Source organism: Sparus aurata, chromosome 22, assembly GCF_900880675.1.
Source record: "Sparus aurata chromosome 22, fSpaAur1.1, whole genome shotgun sequence".
NCBI classification, from domain to species: Eukaryota; Metazoa; Chordata; class Actinopteri; order Spariformes; family Sparidae; genus Sparus; species Sparus aurata.
The window spans coordinates 21,899,002-21,925,087 of NC_044208.1; the positions used below are offsets into that span (position 1 = coordinate 21,899,002).

The 26,086-nt window shown below is 42.4% G+C and overlaps 2 protein-coding genes across 2 annotated transcripts; one reads left to right on the plus strand and one right to left on the minus strand.

The window, feature by feature from the left end:
- The first annotated feature begins 6,190 nt into the window (after positions 1–6,190).
- On the plus strand, positions 6,191–7,453 carry LOC115574405 (complement C1q-like protein 2). The gene has a single exon (XM_030405905.1). It carries the CDS (start codon positions 6,359–6,361, stop codon positions 7,178–7,180), a length of 822 nt encoding a protein of 273 aa, XP_030261765.1. The 5' UTR covers positions 6,191–6,358; the 3' UTR covers positions 7,181–7,453.
- Positions 7,454–11,437: 3,984 nt separating this feature from the next.
- Positions 11,438–13,237, minus strand: tcf21 (transcription factor 21). Its single transcript, XM_030404592.1, has 2 exons — positions 12,698–13,237; positions 11,438–11,986 (listed from the first exon to the last, which is right to left on the minus strand). Exons 1-2 carry the CDS (start codon positions 13,112–13,114, stop codon positions 11,897–11,899), a joined length of 507 nt encoding a protein of 168 aa, XP_030260452.1. The 5' UTR covers positions 13,115–13,237; the 3' UTR covers positions 11,438–11,896.
- Between the last annotated feature and the right edge of the window lie 12,849 nt (positions 13,238–26,086).

The following is a 26,086-nucleotide window of genomic DNA, read 5'->3' on the forward strand; positions in this document are numbered from 1 at the left end:
GCTCAGCTTTTATTGAATCTGTTTTAAGTTTTGGATCTGCATCTGGTGGGAAACAAAAACATGCCGCAGAACTGGAAAACCAATGCACAATAAAAACCTTGGTAATAGCAAAGAAAAACAAGGCCATTCCTGGAGTTCACGTCAGTGTTTTGAGCTGATGCCCTCTTGATGCCTTTATTCCACAGTTGGAGAACCAAAGGATCAATTATTCATTTAATTAGCATGTGAAATAAGGCAGCATGTGTAAACTTTTGTTGCACTCTAGATGCACTATCTGCACTTATTACAGTGGCGGACTGAGGATGTTTGAGGGGCAGGGGCGAAACAAATAAAAGGGGCACCACATGTATTTGGGGGGGACACTTTGTTACGTTTTCCCCACTGAAAGGACACTCTAGAGGGCACATTTTTTTCAACATGGGGGCACCTTGTGTCGCTTGATGTGGGTGAATTTAATGTCTTCTCTCTCCATATCTGCCACTCTCTCACTTTTCTCCCTGCCTTTGCTTTTCCTGCAGTGGTATCACACCTTTTTTCTTTCCCTGCGGCTAAACAGAGGTGAGTCGAGTGCCGTTGCATCACTCGACTCACCAGATAAATCTGTCAAAATACAGGTGTGTGTGTGTTAGGATATGAGTGTACAGAGAGTTGTGGTTTTTCAAGTTGTCAAACTTGTGGCCCTTGCATGCTAAACTCATTAAAAATGCAGGTGACAATACTCGGATTTACTGTTCAGGTTCAGTGTGCTGTAGTTTAATTCTTTGATTAACACATTTTTGATCGATAAGTTTGAACATTTTGTCTTTTTCCCATATTCCTGTAACACATAACTCCACATATTTTACTCTGAACCTCTCTCTTCCTCTCTTGTGGGACTCAGTGTTTTTCTTTCCTTGGTCCTGTCCATCTGCTTCCTATAACACTGGAGCAGTCTGATCTGGTTTGCAGAAACCCCCTCTGAAAAGTCTGACATTTATTCACGTACAACCAAAATACTCCCTTTTTTTCTTTTTCCTCAACAAAATACCCCCGCTTAAAAAAAACGTCCCGGCCCTGTTTTCAATAGGGTGGTCGAATCTGGACCCAATTAAAACGGGGACCCCCCTAAATTTCCTTCACACCCAACTTGAGGAAGACCCCAGATTAGAGGAATATTTTCCTTATTGACGACTTTACTTTGTGCGGAATTCCACGGGATAATAATTGAGCCCATGTGTGCTTGGTATTCCCATTTTTGAGTGGATTTTTGAGTGTGGATAAAAATGGCGCGTTGTTTGAGCCATCAGGGCGGGCACAGTTTTGACAAATCTGTTTTTTTTTCTCTTTCCTTTTCTTCTTCTTAGTCTTCTGGCCTCTAGACCACAATCCTTGGAGCGATGTTTGGATATAATTGAAGGAGGGGATTTTCTTTTTTTTTTTCAAAGTCTCGGTCAGGTTTCCATGTGGGAAGAGGCGGAGGCTTAATTAAGATCAAATAAACAAAGTCACCTGTGAGTGATTTCAACTTATAATGAGACACATGTTTGCTAATTCACACATGCTCACGCACACACACACACACACACACACACACACACATTACTTCGATTTTATGAGCACTAAAGCAGGTGTTTGTTCCGCTGCCTCAGTGAAATCCTGCACATGCCTCCACACAAACAGACTGGCACTGGCTTTTTGTCCAAACACACACACTCTCTCTCTCACACACACACACACGCACGCAAACACACTCAGCGAGGATTAGCCTCGGCTTCTCATAAACTCCATGACTCAACAGTGAGAGCTTGTGTTCTGCTCCCCTATGCAGTGACCCATCATCCTGCTCCCTTTGGCTTTGTGAGCGCTCTGAATGAATAGGCATTTGTTAAATAAACCCAGGACGCTCCTGAGGTATCATAGTTGTCTGCACGTTATTATTCTAAGTGGTAATAATAAGAAAAGCATCAGGACGCTGTCTGACTCTCCGCTGCTCAGCTGACTGGCTTTCTCTACCTGCGAGCGGTCTGCGGAGGGAACTGTGGGAGTCTGACATTGATTCATGTCTTCCTAATTGTAATAGACCTGAATCCTCTTAAAAAACAACATGTGGATAATTCTTATGCACACGCAGACGCACACACACACACTGAGGCCTGTGTGCTTGCACCCACAGAAGGACACACACACTCGGCACGTAGGTAATTGTGGCCACCTGGGAAAACATCATTTAGTCAGGCGCCCCTTCCTTCTACTAACACTGCTCTTACAGCATAGTGTGTGTGCATGTGTGTGTGTGTGTTTGTGCATGTGTGTGTGTGTAACAGCGACCTCCTTTACCCTTTGCTTTCCAAATTGCATTGGACTATCAACACTCCCTAAGCCCTAAACCATCCAATTACAAAACTGTATTTAAGTTTAGCCATTCAAGATTTTCAGGAAAATGACTGTGCTTCTCTGTATGGGCCTAACAACCCGCAATGCTGCGGTAAAGTCGACTGTTCTTCCTCAAATTTCCACATATCAAATAAATAATTGATTAAGTCTGAGAAGCGCAAAAGAAAAACCTGGTAGCCAGAAAAAATGTTGGCGATGTACGCTCCTGCAATCCACGAATATGTCGAAATGTACATTTCTTTAGGTTATATTTTCATTTTTTGTGCTGAGACGACGCTGAGCTTATGGTTTGGTTAGGGTAAGGAAAAGATCTTGGCTTCTGCTGTCACATACGGGGCTGGACATATCCCATCGTCTCGTCAAAATGTACAGTGGTTCCACTTGCAAGTTTTGAAATGCGGTATCGAAAAAAGTGCTCGGCGGCCGTCTGGTCCAGCTGTCATTCCATCACCGTATCCTCCTCCTCTCGAAATAAAAGTCAGCTTGTACACACGTAATCTGAACTTGATATGACATATAGCGTAGAAATGTTGATACATGATATGAAACGTACACATTTTAACATTTCCATCGTTTGCGGTAACAGAGATGTAAAATGCTAACATTTCATTCTGGTGACCGGGCTGAAATGAAATAGTCATCTATTGTTTTCAGTTGTTTCCTGTAGCCTACCTTAAAAAAATTAAATAAACACTGGCTTCTAGGTGCAGGTTAGTCCATATATATTAGTACATGACACAGTCACCAAAACACGAGCTGACAGCCACCATGTGCGGGTCAAATTCCTTCACAGTCTGCTGAATGTGAAGTACTTCAGGCTACATAAATCTGTGCACACAAGCAAGCACTTTGAGCTCATTTGTGGGTTACGCAGTGAAATGTATTTGTTTTTCCCCTACTACGCTGTTTAACAGCTCGGGAGGAATGGGACGGTTGGAAGCACCCAGGCAGGGATGGATGTTCATCTGTTCTAGTTGTCTTCCTCACAGCTATGTGTTTGTGTGAGGGTGGTGTGTGTGCGAGGGAGGCTGTCTGAGCTTTGATCTGACGATGACGAGGAGCAGGCTGCAGCATCCATTTTAAACCTTCAGTGTTTAAAAGAACAAAAAACTGTTTTATGTAAATATCAACAAATATCAGCACAACGGAATCCTAATCTGTATATTTTCATAGATTAGTGTTAAGAACACTGGAAGATTACATATTCAAAGTTACCTCTAGTTGCTGTAGTGATTATGATGGGCTCAAAGGAGGAAGTCAGGTTCTGTGGTATAAGATGAAGGAAACTGAGTAGAAGGCTGTCCGTGTGTTGTATGGAAACAAAAGTCCTTAGTGAGTTATTTTGATGCATCTAATGTATATCATGTAATGTAACTCTTACTAAATATTAACTTATTTTAACCCAAATCATGATATTTTCCTAAACCTAACAAACTATATTTAGTGCCTAAACTTAACCAAACTGCAGCCTTTTTTTTTCCATAACTGAGTAAACAAGCTGTTCTCAGAGGAAAATAAGGTCCCCAAAACTAGAAACTGTTTGAAGCTAGAAAGGTGTCAGGGTCTGCCACATATAAACAAAGTAAAACAGTATGAAACTATGTTGTCCTTTAAGATCATTTTGTTTATTCAGTGTATTCATGAAAACAGAGATAGTTTGTTTATTTAGTTTGCTGAGGCATGAGGCTCTTCGGATTGAAATTTCCTCATCAAAACTGCAAAGTGCACCTTTAACAACATGACAAAAAAGGTCCTGTATGTCTGATGCTGAAATGATCCAATGAGTCATATATGTTGTTAGGGGAGTCACTGGCAATCAGCCTATTTAGTTGTTGATGTAAGAGGACATATTGGGACAGACTCAGTGATGCGTCCAAAGTCCAATTTTGTGGCAAAAGGCACTGTCTCTCTGAGGCAAGAAGAACGTGGGAGATAAATACCGATAATTGACTGCATAGATAGCTCCAACGATGACGTAAAGGCCAGAAGTCTCATGGCAGACACCTGCTGCGCTCCTTTTAATAATCACGTACTGGTGCCAGCACACACACACACACACACACACACACAGGAGTGGACCATGCCAGTAAACATGGGTAGGTGGTCTGGGCAGACCTCAGCTATCTCTGGCATCTCCTCTGCTCTGGTGGCGGCTGTGCCAGGCTGCCATGCCATCTGATACGGATCGACAGCATCACCAGCTGTTCTCTAACCTCAGTCATGTTCGTATATCTGGCAACTTTTTGAATGCATGATGAGCATGATGAGCATGACACACCGATGTCCGGCACTCACTAACCTATATCTGATACCCCAAACGAGGAAACCCAGTCAGCACTCTTTTACCAAAGCATTTAAGCTAATTTGTTTCATCTCACTCTTCCACCGTGATCCTCCACAACAGCGATCCTCACTTCAGCTCCATTTAGTTCAAAGTCTAAATCCTCCAAGAGAAATGAAATTCAACTTAATTTCCCACTTTCACCTACACTGTCGCATGTGTTGCTTTTCTTGACAGTCACAACTTTATTACAGGGGATCCTCTGCTGCCATCTACTGGTTTAAACTGCTTGGTGGCCTGCCTTCAAGGTGTTAAGATGACCTTTGTCATGAGAGCAGCAGCATGTGTTCTTGATAAATAATTTGGCAGGGTCTCTCATTAAACATCACAGAGTAGCACACAGGTTTATAAAAAGAGACATGAGATAAAGCAAAAAAAAAAAAAAAAAGGCAGTGGGATAAATTCCCAATGGTGCTGGCAGAACTTCAATCCAATCGACAGAATAAGTGATGTTACATTTGAGCAAAACGACAGTAAAAATGTTCATTTCTTTATTTTGGAACATTATGTTTCTTTGGGTTCAGTTTTCAAATCTTAAGACAACGCTGGGCTATTGCTCTGGTTAGATTTAGGCACAAAAATCACCTGGTTAGGGTTTGTCAGCACAAACACAGCTGGAGATGTCCCGAGGTCTCCTTAAAAATATCCAGCATTGTAACGCTGACAAATGTTGAAACGCCTGTCTAAATAAAGGACCATTCAAATTATGTGTTTCTCATACATTTGCATAAACACTTCCCAGCCCAATACAGAGACCAAGGTGACCCATAAGAATGTGTATAGGTATACAGGAACCTTTCTCTCCTCTCCCACTTAAACTGACAGAGCCAAAACTATTCTTGTATTTAAGAGTACACCTTTACTCTGTTGATCTCTGGTTAATGTTTTCATGAGCTACACAGAAGCTCAGTGGACTTTTTTCCTGTTGATGTTATCAAACAGATTTCCAGAAAACTTAAATGGAGTATGTGTCTCGACCCAGAGTCGACCCAATTAACTTTTGGTGCAGATCCGGATAAAGGAACAGAACCAGGAACTTTTTACCCACTAACTGTTGGGCCTTAGCAGAGGTATGTTCTCTACCGAGTGCCATTTTGGTTTTCAATAAATGTATATGTATATGTTTAAGTTGTTCAAAGTGTTAACAACTTAGATACAGCAAAACACGAGTATTAAGACAGAGGAACAAGCTGGCCACAAACGACGGCAGCACAACACCACCCTCCTCAGTGAGGCGCCATCTGGTATTTCTCACATGACCTTGTGTACGTGTCTCGATTTACCCGTGTCCCACTTTTCACTTTTTTATTCTGAGAGTTTGCCAAACTCATTATCAAAAGCACACAGTACAGCGTTCACGACGTCAGCTGCTTTTCCGATTAAAAAGAAGGTAACTGAGCCGCAATCAGTTCCATTTTTCCCTGAGGAGGCGCTGATAGACAGCACAATGAGGGCGCGTTCACCTTCGCGGTTTTTGCTGCTCAGCCTGTTTGTTTCATGGCCTCTTGAGTTGCAAGCGTCGAATGGGAGATCAAACCCCTGGACTTCCCGCCTGACAAAGAACAGCAACCAGAACCCGATAGCACAGCTGATGGGTCAAAATACAAGACCACCATCAACTCAGACATTTGGGCTGAGCTGAGGATGCTGAGAGACATGGTGGTGGAGCAGAGGGTGGAGCTGAGGAACGTGGAAGGCAGGCTGATGGAGACAGAGACGCAAGCAGACGAGCAGAGACTGGTTCTTCTCCTCACTGGAACCAGGCTGGAGGAGCTGAGGAGGGATCGCGCTGCCTTGCAGAAGAGACTAAGAACCAGCGAGCAGCGAGTGGAAGAGCTGAAGAAAGTCAACGTGGAGCTGAGGGCTGATCTTGAAAGTCAGGCAGCTGAACTGTTGGCCGTTGGAGGCAGGCTGACCGCCAGTGAGGGCGAGCTGCAGCTCCTGAGGCGCAGGATGGAAAACCTGCAGGCTCAGGATGAGGCTCAGGAAGGTGAACTTACAACTTTAGCAAGCAGGATGACCACGACTGAGCACCAAGTGGACAGTCTGATTGAACAGAGTGCAAAGATGGCATTTTATGCTGCTTTGACAGAATCTGGAGGTGTAGGGCCTTACAACACTCCGACAGTCCTAAAGTTCAGCAACGTCTTCACCAATGTTGGTGACGCTTACAGTCCAACCACCGGCTTCTTCACTGCACCTGTGAAAGGAGTGTACTATTTCAGATTCACAATATGTGGTCAAACAAATCAGGGCTCAATGGGAGTTCAACTATTTCATAATGGGAAATCCATTATATATAATTTGCAGACCAGGTATAATGAGTTTTTTGAGTACCTGTCGAATGCTGTTATTCTAGAACTGAATGTCGGTGATGAGCTACACCTGGTCCTCCCAGAAGACACTTCAGTCTTTGATAACGTAAACAATCACAGCACATTCAGCGGCTTCCTGCTTTTTAAATGATGATGTCAGCTCACTAAAAATCTGTAACAATCTATCACAAAAGGAATCACAAATCATCTTTTATGCATTGTGGATATTGTGATTTTTTTTCTTTTAATTAATTATGCATGTGTTTGTTTCCTTTTTTCATGAACTTCTTACTGAATTTTGGAAAAGCATAAGGATATAAACAGACATAAAATGAAGATAAAAGGGCAAGGTGGGCATACAGTAAATACGTGAAAATGGAAAGTCATTTTAAGACATTAAGTTGTAAAATATGAAAAATTAAAATGAGCAAAACTATTGATGTGTGTGTGTGTGCATGCATTTGTACATCTTTAGGGGAAATGAATGTAATGAAGAAATCTTTCCCATTTCAAATAATACCTTTCTATAGCTCATGCTAGTGTGTGACTGATGTGCGTAAACGAACTTCCGGTGTTGGATGAGCAGTACACGTTAGCGTTATGTAACCAATTCACTGCTAGCACAGGGACTTGTGTCTCTCAGGGTGGACAGGACCCCAGCACGGATAAACGAACGCGAAAGAGGACGTCATGACCGACAGTTCTCTGGATACAGTCATGAACCTGTATGTCTGAAAGTCCTGTGTTTGTTTCTTATTCAAATGTGGAAAATGTTAAATTATTACCTGTGCATTTTCATACATATATGAATGAAGACTATCGCCACATGTCCACAATTGCATTCACATTCACGATGGCATATTTCACGTCTTACAGAAGGGCAAACCAGTGACAGTAATGTGTCTCGCAGTATGAAATCACATGTGCCCATAACACTCCAATGGGTTTCTAGGGACGCCTGGAGTTAACCGTGTCTGTGGAAACACATTATGTTTTGTCCAGAAGATGGCAGTCTCAGGACACCGATGCGCAGACAGATGCGTTAGGGAGTGATGATATGTGATGTGCATAGTGATGTCACAGGAGAAAAAGGCAGTGATGTTTCTACCAAGAGTCTGATGAGAAACTAATCTTCCCAAGAGCGAAAAAGTGTCTCTCCATTGGCTGATATTTCTGCTCAATATTCATGTGCACGCCGACAGAGAGAGACGCTGTCATGAACAGCATAAACTGATGACTAAAGCCGAACAGTCATGCCAATAAAAAGTGATCTGAAGGAACCAGGGAGGCCGATGGGTAGCATGACGGGATCAGCTGGAGCACAATGTGGTTCCTTCCCTCCCCCTCAGCCCGTCGATCCTTTTTCACATCACAGTTTTTGGGCAGCCGTCCAACAAAACAATTAGCAAGTATGGGAATCCCGGCCCTGCTCTCATGCAGACCCCTCCCTCCCTCCTTCCCTCCTCTATCTCTCTTTCCTCTCTCTGCTCTCTGCAGCTGGCCCCAGGAGAGAGGCGGCCAAGTTTATTTTCTCCACGGTGGTCCCTTTGAGGTGGCGGCGAGGCCCCTGCCACGCCGCCCCCTGATGTATTAGGTGAGGGTCCTTGAAGAGACGTCGGTGGGACTCTTTTATTACCACGGCACTCAGTCTTACTGTTCCTGTGAACGGACGGTTGGTGCTGTCCTCTTTTTTTTTTTTTTTTCTCGCACAGGGTGAAGTGTGGTGAACGAGTTAGAGTGATTGAACTCAGACACGTCTCTCCTGCCGGTCACTGAAGAGAATAATTGAGAAGAAAAGCAAGAAAACAAGCACTTCAGCCTCGATGATAACGTAAACATCTCAATGGCGACGGAGAGAATGGTTCTGGTGGTGAGGACCATGAGGGGCTGCTCACAGATCAGGAGAAAGGTAGTGAGAGGACCTTTATTAGAGTTTGTAAAACCACAACTTTTCGTGAATCAAGAATGAAATTTTCACGCTCAGTTTAAATAAATATTAACTATTTGAGTACATAAAGATTTTCAGTGGCCCCTTCTGGCCCCCACAATGAAAAATATCTGGAGGCCAAATATCAGACCACTTTTAGGCTTTTGTAATTTCTTTATTCTTGACTTCTGCCCTGACCTCATAATTGCTCGACTGCATAGGTGTCATTCACACTGGGGACGCTGGGGATGTGTCAACACCACAATATGAAATGGTTTTGTCTCTGTCACTTTTTAAAAGCATTATTTCTTCAAAATGTCATGAAAAATAGTTTGCAACAAAAACAAATGAGGATATTTTGTTCTCCATCAGTTGAAACTGGCCTCTGCTGATCTTGGTGTCAAGGCCAGGCAACAGCCTACAACATGTGATAGGAAATCAATGAATGTTTATTGGATAATAGGTGTGATCAGCATAGTTTATTCTGTAATATCCACATTTGTAATATTACATATCCGTACTGTAATTATCTACCCTGACCACATACAATCTCCACATTACATTGCCTTTTATTTAATTGTTATCTGCACCACTTTTCAGTCCAAAGTGAGTTGATGCATCATATTCTATCAACTCAACAAAACGTTTGCATGTAAAATGTAACTAATAATGTGAAGTATAGGATTAAAAATTCTGCCTCTGAAATAACAATGGAGCAAAGGGAATAAGAAAATATTAAGTACAAGCAGGCGACATAAAAAAAACACACTTTTTAAATGTGCAAGCAAATGCAACGTCACTACTAAATAAAGGTCATACTTAAAAAAAAAAAGGGAAAAATCACCCATACAAATGGGTTGAGTAAATGTCTAGTGCAGTATGTGGTATCAAATGTATTAAGTTTGGCTATCAAAGTAATTTTCTGGTAGTGAGTATCAAAAATGACAAGTAAAAGTAAATAATACATATATTTACATGTACGTTAGGTCAACCAATTACCCAAATGTATTTTGTTTGTTTGTTTGTTTATGATTTAATCAGACTGCTGATAAAAAAAACAACAACTTTAAATGCAGTAAGTATTCTTAAAAAAGCAACTTGTAACTGCAGCAATGAAAGGAGCACTATGTAGTTTTGTCGAAGAAATTCAAACTCAGAAGTTTAATATTTACAATATTAATGAGGTCATAATACAAACTCAGAGATATTTCCTTTTTTTTACATAAATTAGTAAACAAGCGGTTCTCAGAGGAAAATAAGGTCCCCAGAACACTGAAGCTTGAAAGGTGGCAGGGTCCGCCACATAAAGTAAAACAGTATGAAATTCTTTAAGGTCAGTTTGTTTGTCAGGAATGAAAATTGAAGAGAGTTTATTTATTTTGTTTGTTTAGGCATAAAAAAAATCAGTCAATAAAGATCTTTGTCCTCTGATTATTATTATTATTATTATTATTATTATTATTATTCTTTTCTAAAAACTACATAGTGCACCTTCAAATAAATGCAGAGGAGTAAAAAAGTTCAATGTTTGCCTTCAGAAATATGAAGTAGCAGAAAATGCAAACGCTCAAGTAAAAGTACATCAGAATTGTACTAAGTTACATTCAATCGCTGGATTTTATCAGAGCACACCTCCAAATGTGGAGTTACAGGCGGGGTGCCTAGCATTTCTGGAGAGGAAGAGGAGACTAGTGAAGGAAAAATGTGTTAATAAAATAGTGATCTGCCATGTGGACACTTTTGCAGAAGCAGCGGCAGCAGCAGCAGCATCCATCTCCATCTTTACCTTCTACCCAACAGACCACAATGAGAGAGAGAGAGGGAGAGAGGGGGGGAGAGGGAGAGAGGAGAGGCCGCGTGTCAGAGCTGAGCGCATAAATAACTGTCGGCCTGATGTAAACACAGCGGTCACAACCCGAGCGAATTAAAACAACTGGTCTGGGCGGGATTAAAGCTCAGCGCGCATGTTTTGTTTTTTGTACATAACATGACCTCTGGCAGCTCCGCTCCTCACCTCTGATTGGCGATCCAATTAGCGAGCGCACGACGGTTAATTAGTCTGTGCGTAAAGACCACATTTGACGCCTATTTTGCGGCGATATAGCCCCAGAAATAAGTGACAGTGTCTGAATTGTGATATAAAAAGTTAAATGCTTACATGGTTTGTTTTATTCTGTATTAAAAGTTTAAATCTCACCGTTTCTTTACATTTTCGCGGATCCATCAATGAAACTTGCAGGGGACATACACTTAATCTGACTTTGTTTTAAACTGCATCTTTTGAAGGCAAACGTTTTGTTTATGCAACGACCACTGCGTCCACTGTTATCTTTTAGAAACAACAGAGGGAGACTTATCTCCGGTGGCGCTCAGGCTCAGCGCGGAGATAAGAGTGTGGGGGGGTCAGCGGGTCACAGCGAGCACGGGGCCCCACACACGGGAATGAAAAAAAAAAAAAAAAAACATTCAGCACACGGAGCGTAAAAGTGATGCAAATATATTTTATATACATGTAATCTGTACAAACATTTCCTTCACATCCATCACAGTGCGGCCGCCAACAGGCCTGCAGGGGTAAAAAAAAAAAAATGCATCTGCAGAGTTTTTTTTTTATTTCATTATTTTTTTTTTTAAGCGATTTAAAGCGCGCAGTTTATCTTTGATCCAGCAAAGACAACAATATGTGACAGGATGCATTTAAATAATATTCAATTTGTCTTTACGGGAACGAAGGAGAGAGGATCATCTTTCTCTCTCTCCATTTATTCCCACTCAAAGTCAGCGGAGATGAGACGTGCGTTTCGTTTCAGTCCCAATCCGTGTGTTCTTTCTTTCTTGAAAAAAATAAAAAATAAATCCCTGTTCCTTTTTTTAAAAAAAAAAAAAAAAAAAAAAAAACGCGCAGAGGGGGGGGGAGGGGGGGTCTCCGTCTTGGTCCCGTCAGGACGCCGTAGTCCCGCATAGCCTCGTCGTGTTCAGCATCTCCTTCAAGTCGTTCTCCGGCTTACCTGCAACCATGAAAGGCCACGTCTGCGGAGAGAGGGAACAAACACAAGGCACAGTGCGCAGTCATCAACACGAGGCAGCGAAAGTCAAACAAACAAACAAACAAACAAACAAACAAAAAAAGGGCATATCAGACCAGTGAGGAGTCGATTAATCACCCGCATCGATCGGGCGAAAACACAACCAAGATGTTCATGCACTGAATTAAATGGAAGAAGTTGCACCAACGAATGCGTCTGACGGGTTTACAGTGATTTTTCCAGAAATTATACACGATAAAACATAACAATAAATGCCTTATTGCGCATTTATTATAGCTCGTTCCAGGTCATAATTTGAGGCCCAGTGCTGTGCTGCCTGTGCTGCATTATTTGGAAATTATTCAGTGAGATATATGCCCCTTTTTTTTCTCTCTACAAAAGGCCTCAACACAGTCTGCAGAAACAGGATTTGTCGCTTGCGGCCCTCTCATGCACCTGCTTCACAACGCCATCACCCTCATCCGACACTTGGGTGCTCTTACCGAGAGGCCTTGCAGTTGCAGGAGTCTAAAACCAGATTATGATCAAATCTAGACATTTCAGTGCTGTGGCCTTTGATAAAAACGAAGCTCTCGAGGATTAATAAAAGTCTAACTGGGCCTCTGTTTTTAACGTCCTCTCCATATGTAGCCTAAGCGTTCTGTCTATGCAACCCATAAATGTGGAGCCTCCCCCTCCTCTCTGTAAGTCTCACCAGGTTCACAGGGTGGATAAATCCGTTTTCATATTTGTCGTTGGCCAGTATCTGCCGGAGGTGCGCGATGTAGCTGGACGCCAGGCGCAGCGTGTCCAGTTTGGAGAGCTTGGTGTCCGCCGGTACCCAGGGCAGCGTGGTCTTCAGCCGGGAGAAGGCTTTGGACAGGACGCGCATCCTGGCTCTCTCCCGCGCGTTGGCCGCGTTCCTCTGCACGTGCTTGCCCTCCTGCTGCGCCACACCCTTGGGTGCCGTTTTCCGGGACGCCGTCTTGCGCTTCTTGCCCGGCGCGTCGCTTGCGCCCTCGCAGTTGGAGCTCTCCTCCGTGCTCTCGTTGGAGTCTTTGCCCGAGGAGCCGAACTTGAGGATGCCGTCCAGGAGCTCGTCGTCGACATCGCTGAGAGACCCGGTGGACATGGTAGACTGTCTCCGACCGGAGCGGGATCACAACATGGACGGGAACGATCAGGGTGGACGAACACACACACACACACACACGGACCGGAGATGAGTTCATGAACTGTCTATCTGTGCGTGAAGGGAGCAGAGTGGAACAGTTTTTATCTCCGTGGGGAGAGAGGGCGTTGCTTCATGCTGGGAGGAGACACTGGTGCTGAGCTAACACGCTGGTTCCCAAAGGGTTCCGGGACCCCAAGGGACCTTGGATGGTTCCCCAGTTAGATGTGGAATATGTAGTTTAATTTAGCTGCAGTTTCACTCACCAATCTTTGATTCATTTAGGCAATTTTTCATGTATAATCATGTACATGTAACTCTCACAGAGACATTTATTCTTATACCGAGAACCAAGGTATTTACCTAACTAACTGTGACGATCTGCAATATTCATATGTAAGGTTTAGAGCTTTTAACTTTTGCCCATTCCAATCCAAACTCATGTGGTTACAATATATCAGTTACAACATATTACGAATAAATACAATTTATTATTGTGGCACTTTTAGCAGGTTGTAATAATGTTTAAAATTTGTGGCTGGCACATTGGCTAGAGCAAACATGGGACGGAGGTCCGGTTAACAAATTTTTTCTTTTCAGTAAAGTCTAAAATAAAACCACATTAATTGTAATCCCAAATCAATATTCCTTGTTCAAATATATATATATATATATATATATATATGTATATATATATATACATACATATATATATATATATGTATATATATATATACATATATATATATATATACATACATATATATACATACATATATATATATATATATACATACATATACATACATATATATACATACATATATATATATATATATATATATATACATACATATATATATATATATATATATATATATACATACATATATATATATATATATATATATATATACATACATATATATATATATATATATATACATACATATATATATATATATATATATATATACATACATATATATATATATATATATATACATACATATATATATATATATACATACATATATATATATATATATATATATATATATACATATATATATATATATATATATATATATATATATATATATATATATATATACACATATACAGTCGAAGTAATTAGCATAAATACACATTTATTCAATCACAAAGTTTTTAAGCATTCAAGTACTGTCTAGTCTGACTGCTAACTCATGTGATTACATTACTAATGTTGCAGTGTGTTAAGATATACCAGGTTCTCATAAAGTGTATAAAACATCTGAACACACCCCTTCAGTACCTGCAAAAAACATAACCTGAGCACACATGTAAACGAGGTCAAGTACGCCCACTTAAACAGTAATGGCGAAACAAAAATCACAAGACGGCTCAGTAGAAAATCAGTGTATCTTGTAGCCCTAGATCGGAGGTATCTACCTCTGCAAATTAGTGTGATTAACTAAGGATTTAATCTTTGTCAATTCTAATAAAATAGCTAATTTGGCTGCAATATGTTATTGAAGGTGATTCATTTTAGAGTGATAGCAGTTTCTAATGATTAGTTCTGAATTGGTGCCAAGGCAAATTTTTGTTGTCCCTTTATTTAAAAAAACAACTGCTACCTTGAAGACACATGTGTAACATGCAAAATCACTGCAGGTGCAATATAAAGTCAACACTTCAGAGATTTATATTAATGAGACAGGTACTAACGAGAAGGACGAGGGCATTAATAGTCATATCTTTTTGACTGAGAAGGGTCTAGCTGAAAATGATGTAGATGTAACTGCCATAACAATGATTTGAGTATTCTGTTGTTTTTTAAATCCATTGTTTTAAATCTTTAACATTGCGGGGAAATGGAAAATCTTTTATGCAACATCAAAACTATTCATTTCAATCCTTGTAGGTTTTACCTCGCAATTACAATGTATATGTTTTTGCTATTAGCCTCTTCCGCTCCCAGGGCCCACGCAACTTTCAGCACATCTTGCCAGTTAACAGGATAAAGTGCAAGGACGGGGGGGGGGTGTCACGTCTCGAATGGCAAACTGGCGCCTTGGTCCCCTCTGATGTAATGGATACCCGGCACCCACAATCCCACAATCCGCTGTTTGGCCTTCCACATCATTCCACACCGATGCTCCATGCACCGGACCACTCAGGGCCAAGTCCAAACAACCAAGTCTCTGGAGCTCTGTGGATTGGCTGCACCGGTACAACACTGACAATAGTCATGTGCATCTTGCTGACTTCTTTTTTTTTTTTTTTTAAATATATATTGTTTATTATGAGGGAAACTGGTTGTGCACATTCATACTGAAAACTGTACAGATGTGTGAAGCTGCAGATCTTTTTTGCTGGGATGCTAGACTGTGTGTGTGCGTGCGTGCGTGCGTGCGTGCGTGCGTGCGTGCGTGCGTGTGTGAACTCAACGTCTTTGCCTGCACAGCTGAGGCGTGTGCAGGGATAAGAGGTGTGTCTCTCGAGAGCTGACCTTTAACCCCCCTTGCTTCCGGTGTCACAGTGCACTGAACAGGCACCGCCGCTCCGTTTCATCCACGTGGATCGAGGAGCTGGGTTTTAAAATAAAGTTGAAAATAAGCTTAAGGGAAGTTTGCAGGAAAAAGGAGATATGGGACCGAAACGCAGTGCGGACAGAGAGAAAGAAAAAGAATAGATAGGTGAACGGACAGAGTGGAGAGGGAAAGGGAGGAAGGAGGGGGGCTTAATCTCCTGGGTGGGCTGGAAATCAAAGCACTTTGTGGAAAAGTAATAATAGAGTCCGTTAGATTGATGATCACCTCTGAGATACATGGATCCACCAGAGAGAGTCGGGGAGAGGGAGATGAACTAAAATAGCTCATGAAACAGAGCACGGCCCTAATTCTCTCCCCTGTGCATCAATAAAACACAGATCCTGATGTAATTCTGTCATAACTTTATTTGTACTTGAAAAAAAGGCTTTTATTCTCATGGCATTTAGTAGATTAAAGTTTATGTCCGTCAATTAATAACAAAATATCTGAATGTTCCCGACACCGGGCCTGTTTAGTCACCACGAGGTCCTTCATGTGAATGTTAAAACAAATTACCTTCCCCGTGACCGATTCTTTCCCTCCCAGAGTCTCGGTCACACAAACACAGTGACATGAGGCAACAGGTGGAGAGGGGGGTTAAGTGAGAAAGATGGAGAGAGAAAAAAAGAGAGGACCCGGGCAGTTATGGAGGGACATGCTGCTAATTAGCCGGTCCGGAGTCAAAGGTTAGGCCGGTTGTGTGATGTCGCAATGAGGGGACAGGTTCCAGATGTTGCCACGCAAGGCCACCGAGGGCGGGGGGGGGGGACACCTGATGCCTCGGGTCATAATCATTTCTCTCTCTGTCACACGCACAAACACCTTTGTTAAGTGTTTAAAGCAACTTCAAATGTTGAGAAATGGTGCCATTTCACATTCTTTTACGGGAAAGTCCTGTTTATATCCCCCTCTGACATTCGTATACGTCCGAGGGTGTGTGAAGTGAAACCTGCAGACGCTGCCACTGCTGCCATTTTCTGAATGGAGTGATATCTGTGTAATAGTTTGCATCGCTTCAATTCCAGACAACACGGGCAGTTAATCAATGGGTTGCCAACACTGTTCACCGATAGCTGCGTTTTCACGAGTGTAGAAGAAGAAGAAGAAGAAAAGTCATTGTTTTTGTTTCTCTCATTTGCTGGAGTGTGGATCCCTGTTTCTCAACAACAATTCCTAGCAACGATAACTTATTAACTTCCCTCCATCTTGTCCATTCTGCTTTTTCGTTTCTGCCCTTCACGCGTGATTGGGATCACGACTGCAAGGAACCTATGCAAATTTGTCAGCACAGTGAGTCCTCCTGAAAGTTTAATGAGTAACGTTACATAACTAAGGCTATGTGACTTCGTTTTTAAAGAAGTAAACCATTTTCACCATCCTAGGCCATATCTTGTAAAATAGCTGCCGTGTCATTATAGATTTGATTTCCTTGCACACAAAAGTGAGATTTAAAAACTCAACTCAACATTAAAATGTGAAAAACAATCCATACATTACATCAGTGGTTCCCAAACTGGGGTCCGCACCCCCCCTAGGGGGGCGCCAGAGATCACCAGGAGGTCGCACGACTTTGTCTGTTCTGAGGTTGTGAGGTTAAAGTTATATTTGTGCAACCCTCTGAGGTCGATTGACGCGCCTGCACGTCAAAATCATGTGACCTATTTAAGGTGATGTAGCAGCAAGATGGAGCCTCAGTGAGTCTCAGTCCGACTTATGTGTTGGAGCAGCCTTCAAGCTGTGTACCAGTTTTTAAATTGTGTTAATAGGCCAAGTAAAACCGGACCGGATAAATAATGTACGGTACGCTTTTCCGTTATCATTACCGTCACGTTTGCTGCACGTTTGGTGCAGGAAGAGACGGTCAAAACGGACTTCTCTCACGACAAGTGTCGGCAAGCAGTAAAAGTTTGCGAGCGAAAAAAACACTTTCCTATTGGTGGAAAAAGGCACCACACCAGCCAATCACAAAATTACATGGCAAGACACGTGATTTGGTTGCTGGGGGACAGGAGGAAGTTGTGGAGGGACCGACAGTGATGGTGAGAGAGTTGAGAGATGTGTGTCAAAATTAAAAAATAACTGTACAGTCACACATGTGAAGTTGTGCTGAAAATAATGACACCAAACAAGGCAATATAAATAGTTTTTGAGGTGAAATATAATGGTAAAATCAAAAATAGTCAAAATGGCCAGTTATACCCTGGACTGCATAAAATCCCAGTAACACACCCAATCAAAACTCTCTATAATCCAAATTGAAACATATTTCTTGGTCCACATTTAAATTCATTAAGCTATTTATTACCAACACCCCTATGAGGTAGGCCTATTCTGCTCTCTGGTAGGCCTATTCTGGTTGTGTGTGTGTTTGTGTTTGTGTGTGATACACCTGATGACACGTATCTATATACATTGTAAAACTAGGAGAATATAGCTGTTTATTTTTGCAAATAAAAGTTTGTAATTAACCACTTTATTCTTTTAGTGTATGCGGGTTGGGGGGGCCTGGCTTTTTGTGGACACAGGCAAGGGGGGCTTCAAGGAAAAAAGGTTGGGAACCACTGCATTAGATTATAAAGATGGGATTTGTGAGCTACTGTATTCTCACTGTGGCATTAGGTCAAAAACAGTGCTCCCTAACTCTTCAGATCTGAAGTAGTATATCTGGACCCAAAAGTGGACACCATAAACAGGGAAATGGTTAAACCTATTTATTGAGCACGATGAATAGACTGGTGGTAGAGGAGAGGTGGCTCACAGGTGGAGCAGGCTGGTGGTGGAGGTTTGGGGAAGCTGGGTTGGGGTGAGGCCAGGGGGTTTATCCAGGAGTAGACACAAGAGGACGAGCGTTTCACAAGGAGACCACATGAGCAGCGAGTGGAGTAGAGACCGGGTATTTAACATGGAGCTGATTGCCTCAACGCGCTGCAGGTGTGCAACAGGTATCAGCTCTGGCAAAACAGGAAACCACACCCAGCATCTCCACAGCACCTCTGGGAGCACACACAAGCACAAAAAGACCACCGACAAGCCACATCGACAGGCTGAGTGTACCACTGCTTGTGAATTTGGCTGTGAAAATTCACTTTGACCTAAATCAAAACAATTTTTTAACTAGACTCGCCACACATTCTCATTTTTCACCGAAACGGCTCTCCTCATCTTCCTTCCTCTGCCATTTTTTCTAAACACAGGAGTGTTAGCTGAAAAAGACGAAGAAGCATGGGAACAATACATTATGTGAGCGAAAGGGACCGTGATCTGAGGCATAATATTGTTTTATTTATTAGCAAAACATTCCACTTACAAAGAAAAAATGAAATAAAACAACAGAAAATGAAAAAGAGAAGGAGACTAGTTGCTTGGTGGCTGTCAAGAACGGAATGAGAAACTGTAATCTCGGAGTGAGGCTTGGGGTGAGAAAAACATCATCCATCTATGTCTTGGCACTCCAGTTCCCTGTCCCCTTATCACCGCCATACTCCCCCTACACACACAGACACACACACGCACACACGTATGCACAAATTGCCTTTTTTTTTGCCTCAGTTCAAGTGCCTCCAAAAAAAGAAGAAAAATCAAAGTAAAACAACTGAAAGAAAGGTTGCAGAGAGTGCAAAGATGCAGGAGGGAGTGGAGAAAGTCGGGGCAAGAAGGATCTGGCGGACAAACTGGGCAATAAGAGAGAATTATGAAGATGTTCATGGGAGTGGAAATATCATATTATATTTCAAAAAGACAACAATCCTTTGATATGCAGTGACAGGAGCATCCGGAGGGAGGCAAACAGTGATTCGCCAGAATGAGACTGATATTCTGTCACAGTGTAGGTTAATGACCTGGAAGTCTTGTCCTTACTGTGTGAGGGAGTTGGAGAGTATTGGTCTCTGGAATGTGCGCACACATGCACACTTATGAGCGTAAGTGTGTGCATCCGCGGTACATGTATCGGGGGTTTAGCAATGCCTGTGACGAATGGTTATGGATGTTGTGGAACGCATGTGAGGAAATCTTGCGATATCTTGATGAATGTGGGGATCTGTAAAGAGCCCCTGCACTGCTTAAATGTTCCTCTCCTCAACTCACCAATCTGTCCAACTGGAACAACAGGCCCGTTTGACAAGGACAAACCTGGGATGTGACCTGCGTCTGAAGACAGATAGTGTTGAATATTTTACACATATTTTTCTTCTTTTTCCTTTTTTGGGTTGTTTTTGTGCATCCTCACAACTAAACAACTGGACAGGTATATTGCTAGCGACTCTAAAAACAATATATAACACCGTTTCCAAAACAATACATACCACCTTTATAGCATGCTGGTAATTTGGTTGAGTTTAGGCAACAACAAAAAACTACTTTGTTAGGTTTAGGTAAGAACACTACTTGGTTAGGTTTCGGTAAGGGACACTTCTTGGCTAGGTTTAGGCAAGACTACTTCTTGGTTAGGTTTAGGCAAGAACACCACTTGGTTAGGTTTCGGCAAGACTACTTCTTGGTTAGGTTTAGGCAAGAACACCACTTGGTTAGGTTTAGGCAAGACTACTTCTTGGTTAGGTTTAGGCAAGAACACCACTTGGTTAGGTTTAGGCAAGACTACTTCTTGGTAAGGTTTAGGCAAGAACACCACTTGATTAGGTTTAGGCAAGAACACTACTCGGTTTCTACATTCAGACAGCTTTTCATTTATGCATTCATGGCGTATAACTTGTGTGTACATACTTGAATTGCTGAAGAACGCCAAAAAGAGTGAGTGTGCTGAATGAACGGCCAATTGTTTCATGGGCTTGCTCCTGTTTTTGGGAGCTGTTTTAGACAGTGTTTGACAATCAGACAAGCACTTTATTTAAAGCATACTGAGACGGGTCATTAAGTTGGCTCTTGATTAACTGCTGCACAGCTACTGACGTGGTCATCGTCTATGACCAGTTCTCCAATCACCGCAAGGGGAGCCTTTTCAGATTCATCACTCTCACAGCTGCTTTCGAAACGTTTGCTTTTAGGGGTGGAAGACCCAAAAGCAGGAATAGGCACATGCACTTTTTTTATATTTGGTCAGTTCATTTTAGGTTTCACAATGTGTTCCAACTGGGATGCAGCAAAATGCTTATGCGTATCTTCGGGATGTATGAATCTGCGTCATTACATTTAAGAGGCAAGCGGGAAAAGGAGACAGGCTGAAGGGAAATCATTTGTGGTATGTTCCACTACTTAAAGAAGAGTTTCCAGTTGTTACTGTATAGAGAATGGAAAACGACAGACGGAGGTCAATAACACATTAACCCTGGGAAAGGAGAGGAGAGAAAAACAAGGTAAAGACAGTAGGGCAAACTAACAAAGATGTTAACAACATTTTTTACTGAACTTGTGGCCGAATGTCCGAAGACGCTTGCTGTATTGACGGCTCTGCTCAGAATACGCATACACGCACCGTTACTGGAGTTGTATTGGCTTGAACTTGAGTTGGCTGAGTGCCCAAAGTGGCCTGTCGGAAGTAAGTGAGACGTGATGCAGCTGCAGTTGGAGTGTGTTTGTGTGTGAGCATGTGTTCTCCTGAAGTGTGACACTTTTTTAACCTCTGCGGCAACCTCTGGTGTAACTCGTGGCCTGCTGATCGGATGCACAGATAAAAAAAACAGGTCGAGTGCGTGTGTGTGTGTGTGTGTGTGTGTGTGTAGCTCTGTGTAACACTGGGCAGTAGGGCAGTGGAGGACAGTGCTGGGTTTCAGAGTCTGTTCTCTGTCACTGTGATTGAGGGTACAGTTTATAAACAGAGAGAGGGACAGTGCTCAGTTTTCTATCTCACACAGTGGTACCAGTGTGTGTGTGTGTGTGTATGTGTGCACCCTACTAAATCCTTAGTCCCCCCCCCGCTTCCTCCTCCTCTGTTCCCACTCCCAACTCCTCTCCATGTTGTTGGATGTCTGGTCAATTCTGTCTAGCCAAAACAAATAGAGTCAAAACAGTCCAATGAAAACAAGCTTTTCAGCCAAGACGCAGCCACACACTTAATCCTATTAACACACAGTTAGCTCTATCTCGATAACTTAAAAACTGTGGCATTTCAGTCTGGTTAAAGTGACATGTGTGGCTCTAAGGTGCCAATGAGATCTGGTGAGTGATACTCTGTTTACATCACTGATGCGTGGTGCTCACACTCAGTCAAAGTGGATGGACAGTGTTTACAAGATGTCAAACTTTTGATGCCAACGTTATCATCACCTTCTTGTTGCTGCTGTTTACTTTCACCCTAATGCAAATTCAGCTGCACAATGTGTTTGTGTATATTTGTATATAAATGTCTGTATATATGTTCTGTGTTTTGTGCAGCACAAAGGAATTTTCTTCTGCAACCATGTGCTGTGTAACGCCAATAAATATGTTTGTACCTTGCATATAAAAATAAGTCGACACACTAGATTTCTCTGGAAAACTGCATGTTGGTGACTTACTTTTCTTTTTAGCCAGAAGGAGACTACGTGTTGTCAAGAGGGCAACGTGCAATGGTCCATTTTCCATGCTGAAAACAGATATTGATGTTGTTAGCATGATGGTTAGCCATCCACTGGCATTACCACTATGCCTTGTGTTGAGTCCGTTGACCAATCAGAGGGTGTGTTCATACCTTGTCGACCAATCAGAGGCAGCATAGGGTGGGCCTTTTAAAGATAAAATGGAGGGATCCATAAAAACGCAGCTATGTATGATACAATGCATGAACATCGTTAATTATCGCGGGACTTAGCAGTGCTTAAGTTCACGTTCATTAGTTGTCCATCCATCAACAATTACCACATAACCACACTGGAGGCTTGCAGGGGGATGGAGCTGATCCATATACAACAACGCATGGTAGTTTTTCAAGACATGAATGACATTTACATTTATTTCAAAGTTTGAAGGGTTAACCCATTAAGTTAAAACGTTTAAACTTTGGCCCCAACAGTTGAAACTAGAATCAAAAGTTTGAAAGTGATATTTGAATGAGGATTTCAAATGAAGAGCTTTTCGACGTGCCTTACAGAGATTCAACTTTTAGAGATTACGTTTATTCGATTTAAGATACAACCAAAGTCAAAGTGTTGGAGCAGTATAGTATATTCATTTCATGCAGCTGTACCAGTCTAATCCCTGGCAGATCTCTGTAAATGAAGGGAGATATAATGTCAGGATTATCCTTGTGCACACCTAATTAGCGGTGTAATGCCGGACCGTCGCTGATATTATTCACACCTGATTAGTCAGGCTGCTGTTAACATGGAGGGCGACGATGGAGGGGGATGATAAACAGCGCGGTGCTCTTATTGGTCGGATCAGGTTCTGGGCTTTGATCATCTTCCTCCTCATCACTCAGGAGGGAACGACAGGTGTGTGTGTGTGTGTGTGTGTGTGTGTGTGTGTGTGTGTGTGTGTGTGTGTGTGTGTCCGTTTATATATGGACATTTTTGTAACACTCAAAATAAGGTGGACAAAATCACGAGTAGCAACCAAGGGGGAACAAACTGTTAGTGGAGAAGTCTGTATTTTATTTACTATCAACATTTTAATGCTGGAATTGCCACAAATGTATTCTTATTATTTTGAAAAAGGAAATTGGTTTCCCCTTGCAGATGAAGTGATCTCACCACATCATATCTCCTCTGTCTTAGCTCATAGCTACACACTCACAAACAGACCACTGATACAGACACACACACACACACTGATTATCTATAACTTTCTATGGCACTCAGTGGTAATACTGTAGCTCACAGTGCACAGGGATAGTATTATCAGAGCCCAGGAAGAGCGATAGGAGCAATCCCTAAAGGCTGGTGATACACCCCCAAGCTCCACTGTGAGTAGTGTGTGTTTTCACATTTATGTATTTCTTCGCATGTCTCCATGTAGTGGCGGGGGTGAGCCTACGCTTGTCTACGTGAACAAACTCCAGGCTTGTGTAAGATACACCCACATAGCCCTCCGATATCTCTGGATAAACCATCCAGAGCCGCTGATAGCACAGGGACGTGTTGACTACCCTGAATGCAGGAAAAACCTCCGCCTTCCTGGGCGAAGACATTACGCATATCCCCCTCCTCCTCTCCGTGGCTGCTCCCCTCCAGCACTACAATCTGCCTCGCAGGTCCCTTGGGGAACCGTCACCCCCGCCAGGGCCTAAGATGGAGGCTCCTCCTGGGCTACTCCGCTGATACTCCCCCCCCCAGAAGTACTGGGAGGGAACTTGTACAAACATTGCACATTTGAGTTATGTGTACAATCTCTTACGCACACCCTCGCACACTAACATAAGGTACACCCACAGAGAGCAGCACAGGCAGAGAATATACAACAACAAATCTCCTCCGCTGTTTAATATAAATATGAAAAGGCATGGGGTGTATTTATGACAGATATGTGAGGCCGGAGAGAAGAGAAACTAATAAAGGGAAGACAAAGAAAGGAATGTGAAATTATGAAATGTAGTGGATTTGCTTGGCTCTTAGTTACTAATGATTTGGCAACTGATGGTGTGTGTGTGTGTGTGTGCGTGCGTGTGTGTGTGCGTGTGTGTGTGTGCGTGCGCGCGGAGGATTAAGGTAGCTGACCCTGGCAGCACCTTCTCTCATCTCATTTCAGGCCTAATCTGTGTTTGCGCGAGTGTGTGTATCAGTTCTCCCATGAGACACGGACCTAAAGCTACCGGAGGCTAACAGGAGATGACGAAGAGGTGAGATGTGAGTTGTGATAAAAAAAAAAGTGTGCCTTACACACACACACACACACACACACACACCTAGCATCTAATCTCCAGAGACCTTAAAGATCCTCCGAACCCCAAAGTCCCAAGGCAGGAAGCAGACAAGTGTGTGTTTGTGTGAGTGTGTATTAGCTCATTAGTGTGCGCATGTATTTGTTTGTGAGCGTAACCCTAGCTCCAGTGCAGCTAACAGACAGGTCCACTTATTAGCAGAGGACAGACACAACAGCACCGCACCTTTAAGCGGGTAATCACAAACAGATGTCTGCTGACCCCTCCGCTGATAGTTAGCATTTGACCATTGTGTTATCATGCTAAATACCCAGTGCATGTTCTTGCATATTTCTCCGATGACACCAAAGTGCAGGCAGTTATGAGAAAACACAAAAATGGCTGCAGGCTTGCTGATCGGTTCCAGATTCCGGATGACATTTTTAAACTTTTCGCTGAGGACGCCTCGTATTAGCGGTTGATTAGAAGTTTGAATTGCTCTACATCCATTCAGGAAATAAACGTCAGGACAAAGACACAGATCCATGTGTCAGTTCTATTTGTGGTACCATTTTTTATCCTGAGTCAACGTAGAGAGTGTCAACAGATGACAGGACTCTGTATTCCTTGCGTTAACAGTTGGGACTGCAATGAAGAAAATGAAATGATTAGGAAACGATCGGTTTTGACAGAAAAAAGATGCAAGGGCATTCCCCCAAAGAGTCATCGTTACCACCATCCAGAGAGATATACATCTACAGTCTTTGTGTTAAAGAGGCAGTGGTACCTTACTCAAGCAGAACGCAGCCATGTTTGCAGACATTGAATTTGACCCCTTTCCCCATTTATCCATGTTCATTTATTCTCTGTTTTTGTGTGTATCTCTCAGTCTTTCTCTCCTGCTGCCTCCCTGCTTGTTTTCTGGGAAAGTTTTGTTTCCAATTGTTTCCAGGGCTGCATTGTTTGTGATTCCAAAGAAGTTTGATGGAATTCATCAGTTAATTTCAAGTATAACCGCTTACAGTTGCGTAGTCATGATGACCACACACACACACATACACATTTTATACACACGAGTGTGTATATGAATCTGTCTTTCTTCCTCTCAAAAGCTCTGGCACGGTTGCGCAAATGATCTCTGTCACTGCGGTGTATCAGCTGTTGTGCAGCTGTCTGATGTGTATTTATTTTCTGGCTTATTTATTTGACAGCAGCGATCTGCATCTGAGGAGGTGAGAAGTGTGTGTTTGTGTGCACTTGAGTAAGAATCATAATCCCCTTCAACTTCTATGATTTCTTATTTGTAAACACATGTACGTCAGTTCTGTTTGCTTTAAAGCTTCCAAAACCGAGATTTTAAACACTAATACAGCGGCGAAACGCTATTTGCTGTAAAAGATGTAGTGGAGTCATTTCATCCAGGCTGGAGAATAAAGTCTCACTTCTTTTGGTTGTGTTGTGATCCACGCTGGTTTCTTCTTTGTTTCGGCGGCCGGGCGGGCCACGCATGGGTGTAAGATATATGCTGCAAGCTGTTAAAGGGCGCCAGCTCGACCATGTGACCCCATGAAAATGTCCTCTTGGATGCCCCTATGGTAGATAAAGCATGACGAAGTGCCCTCTAGG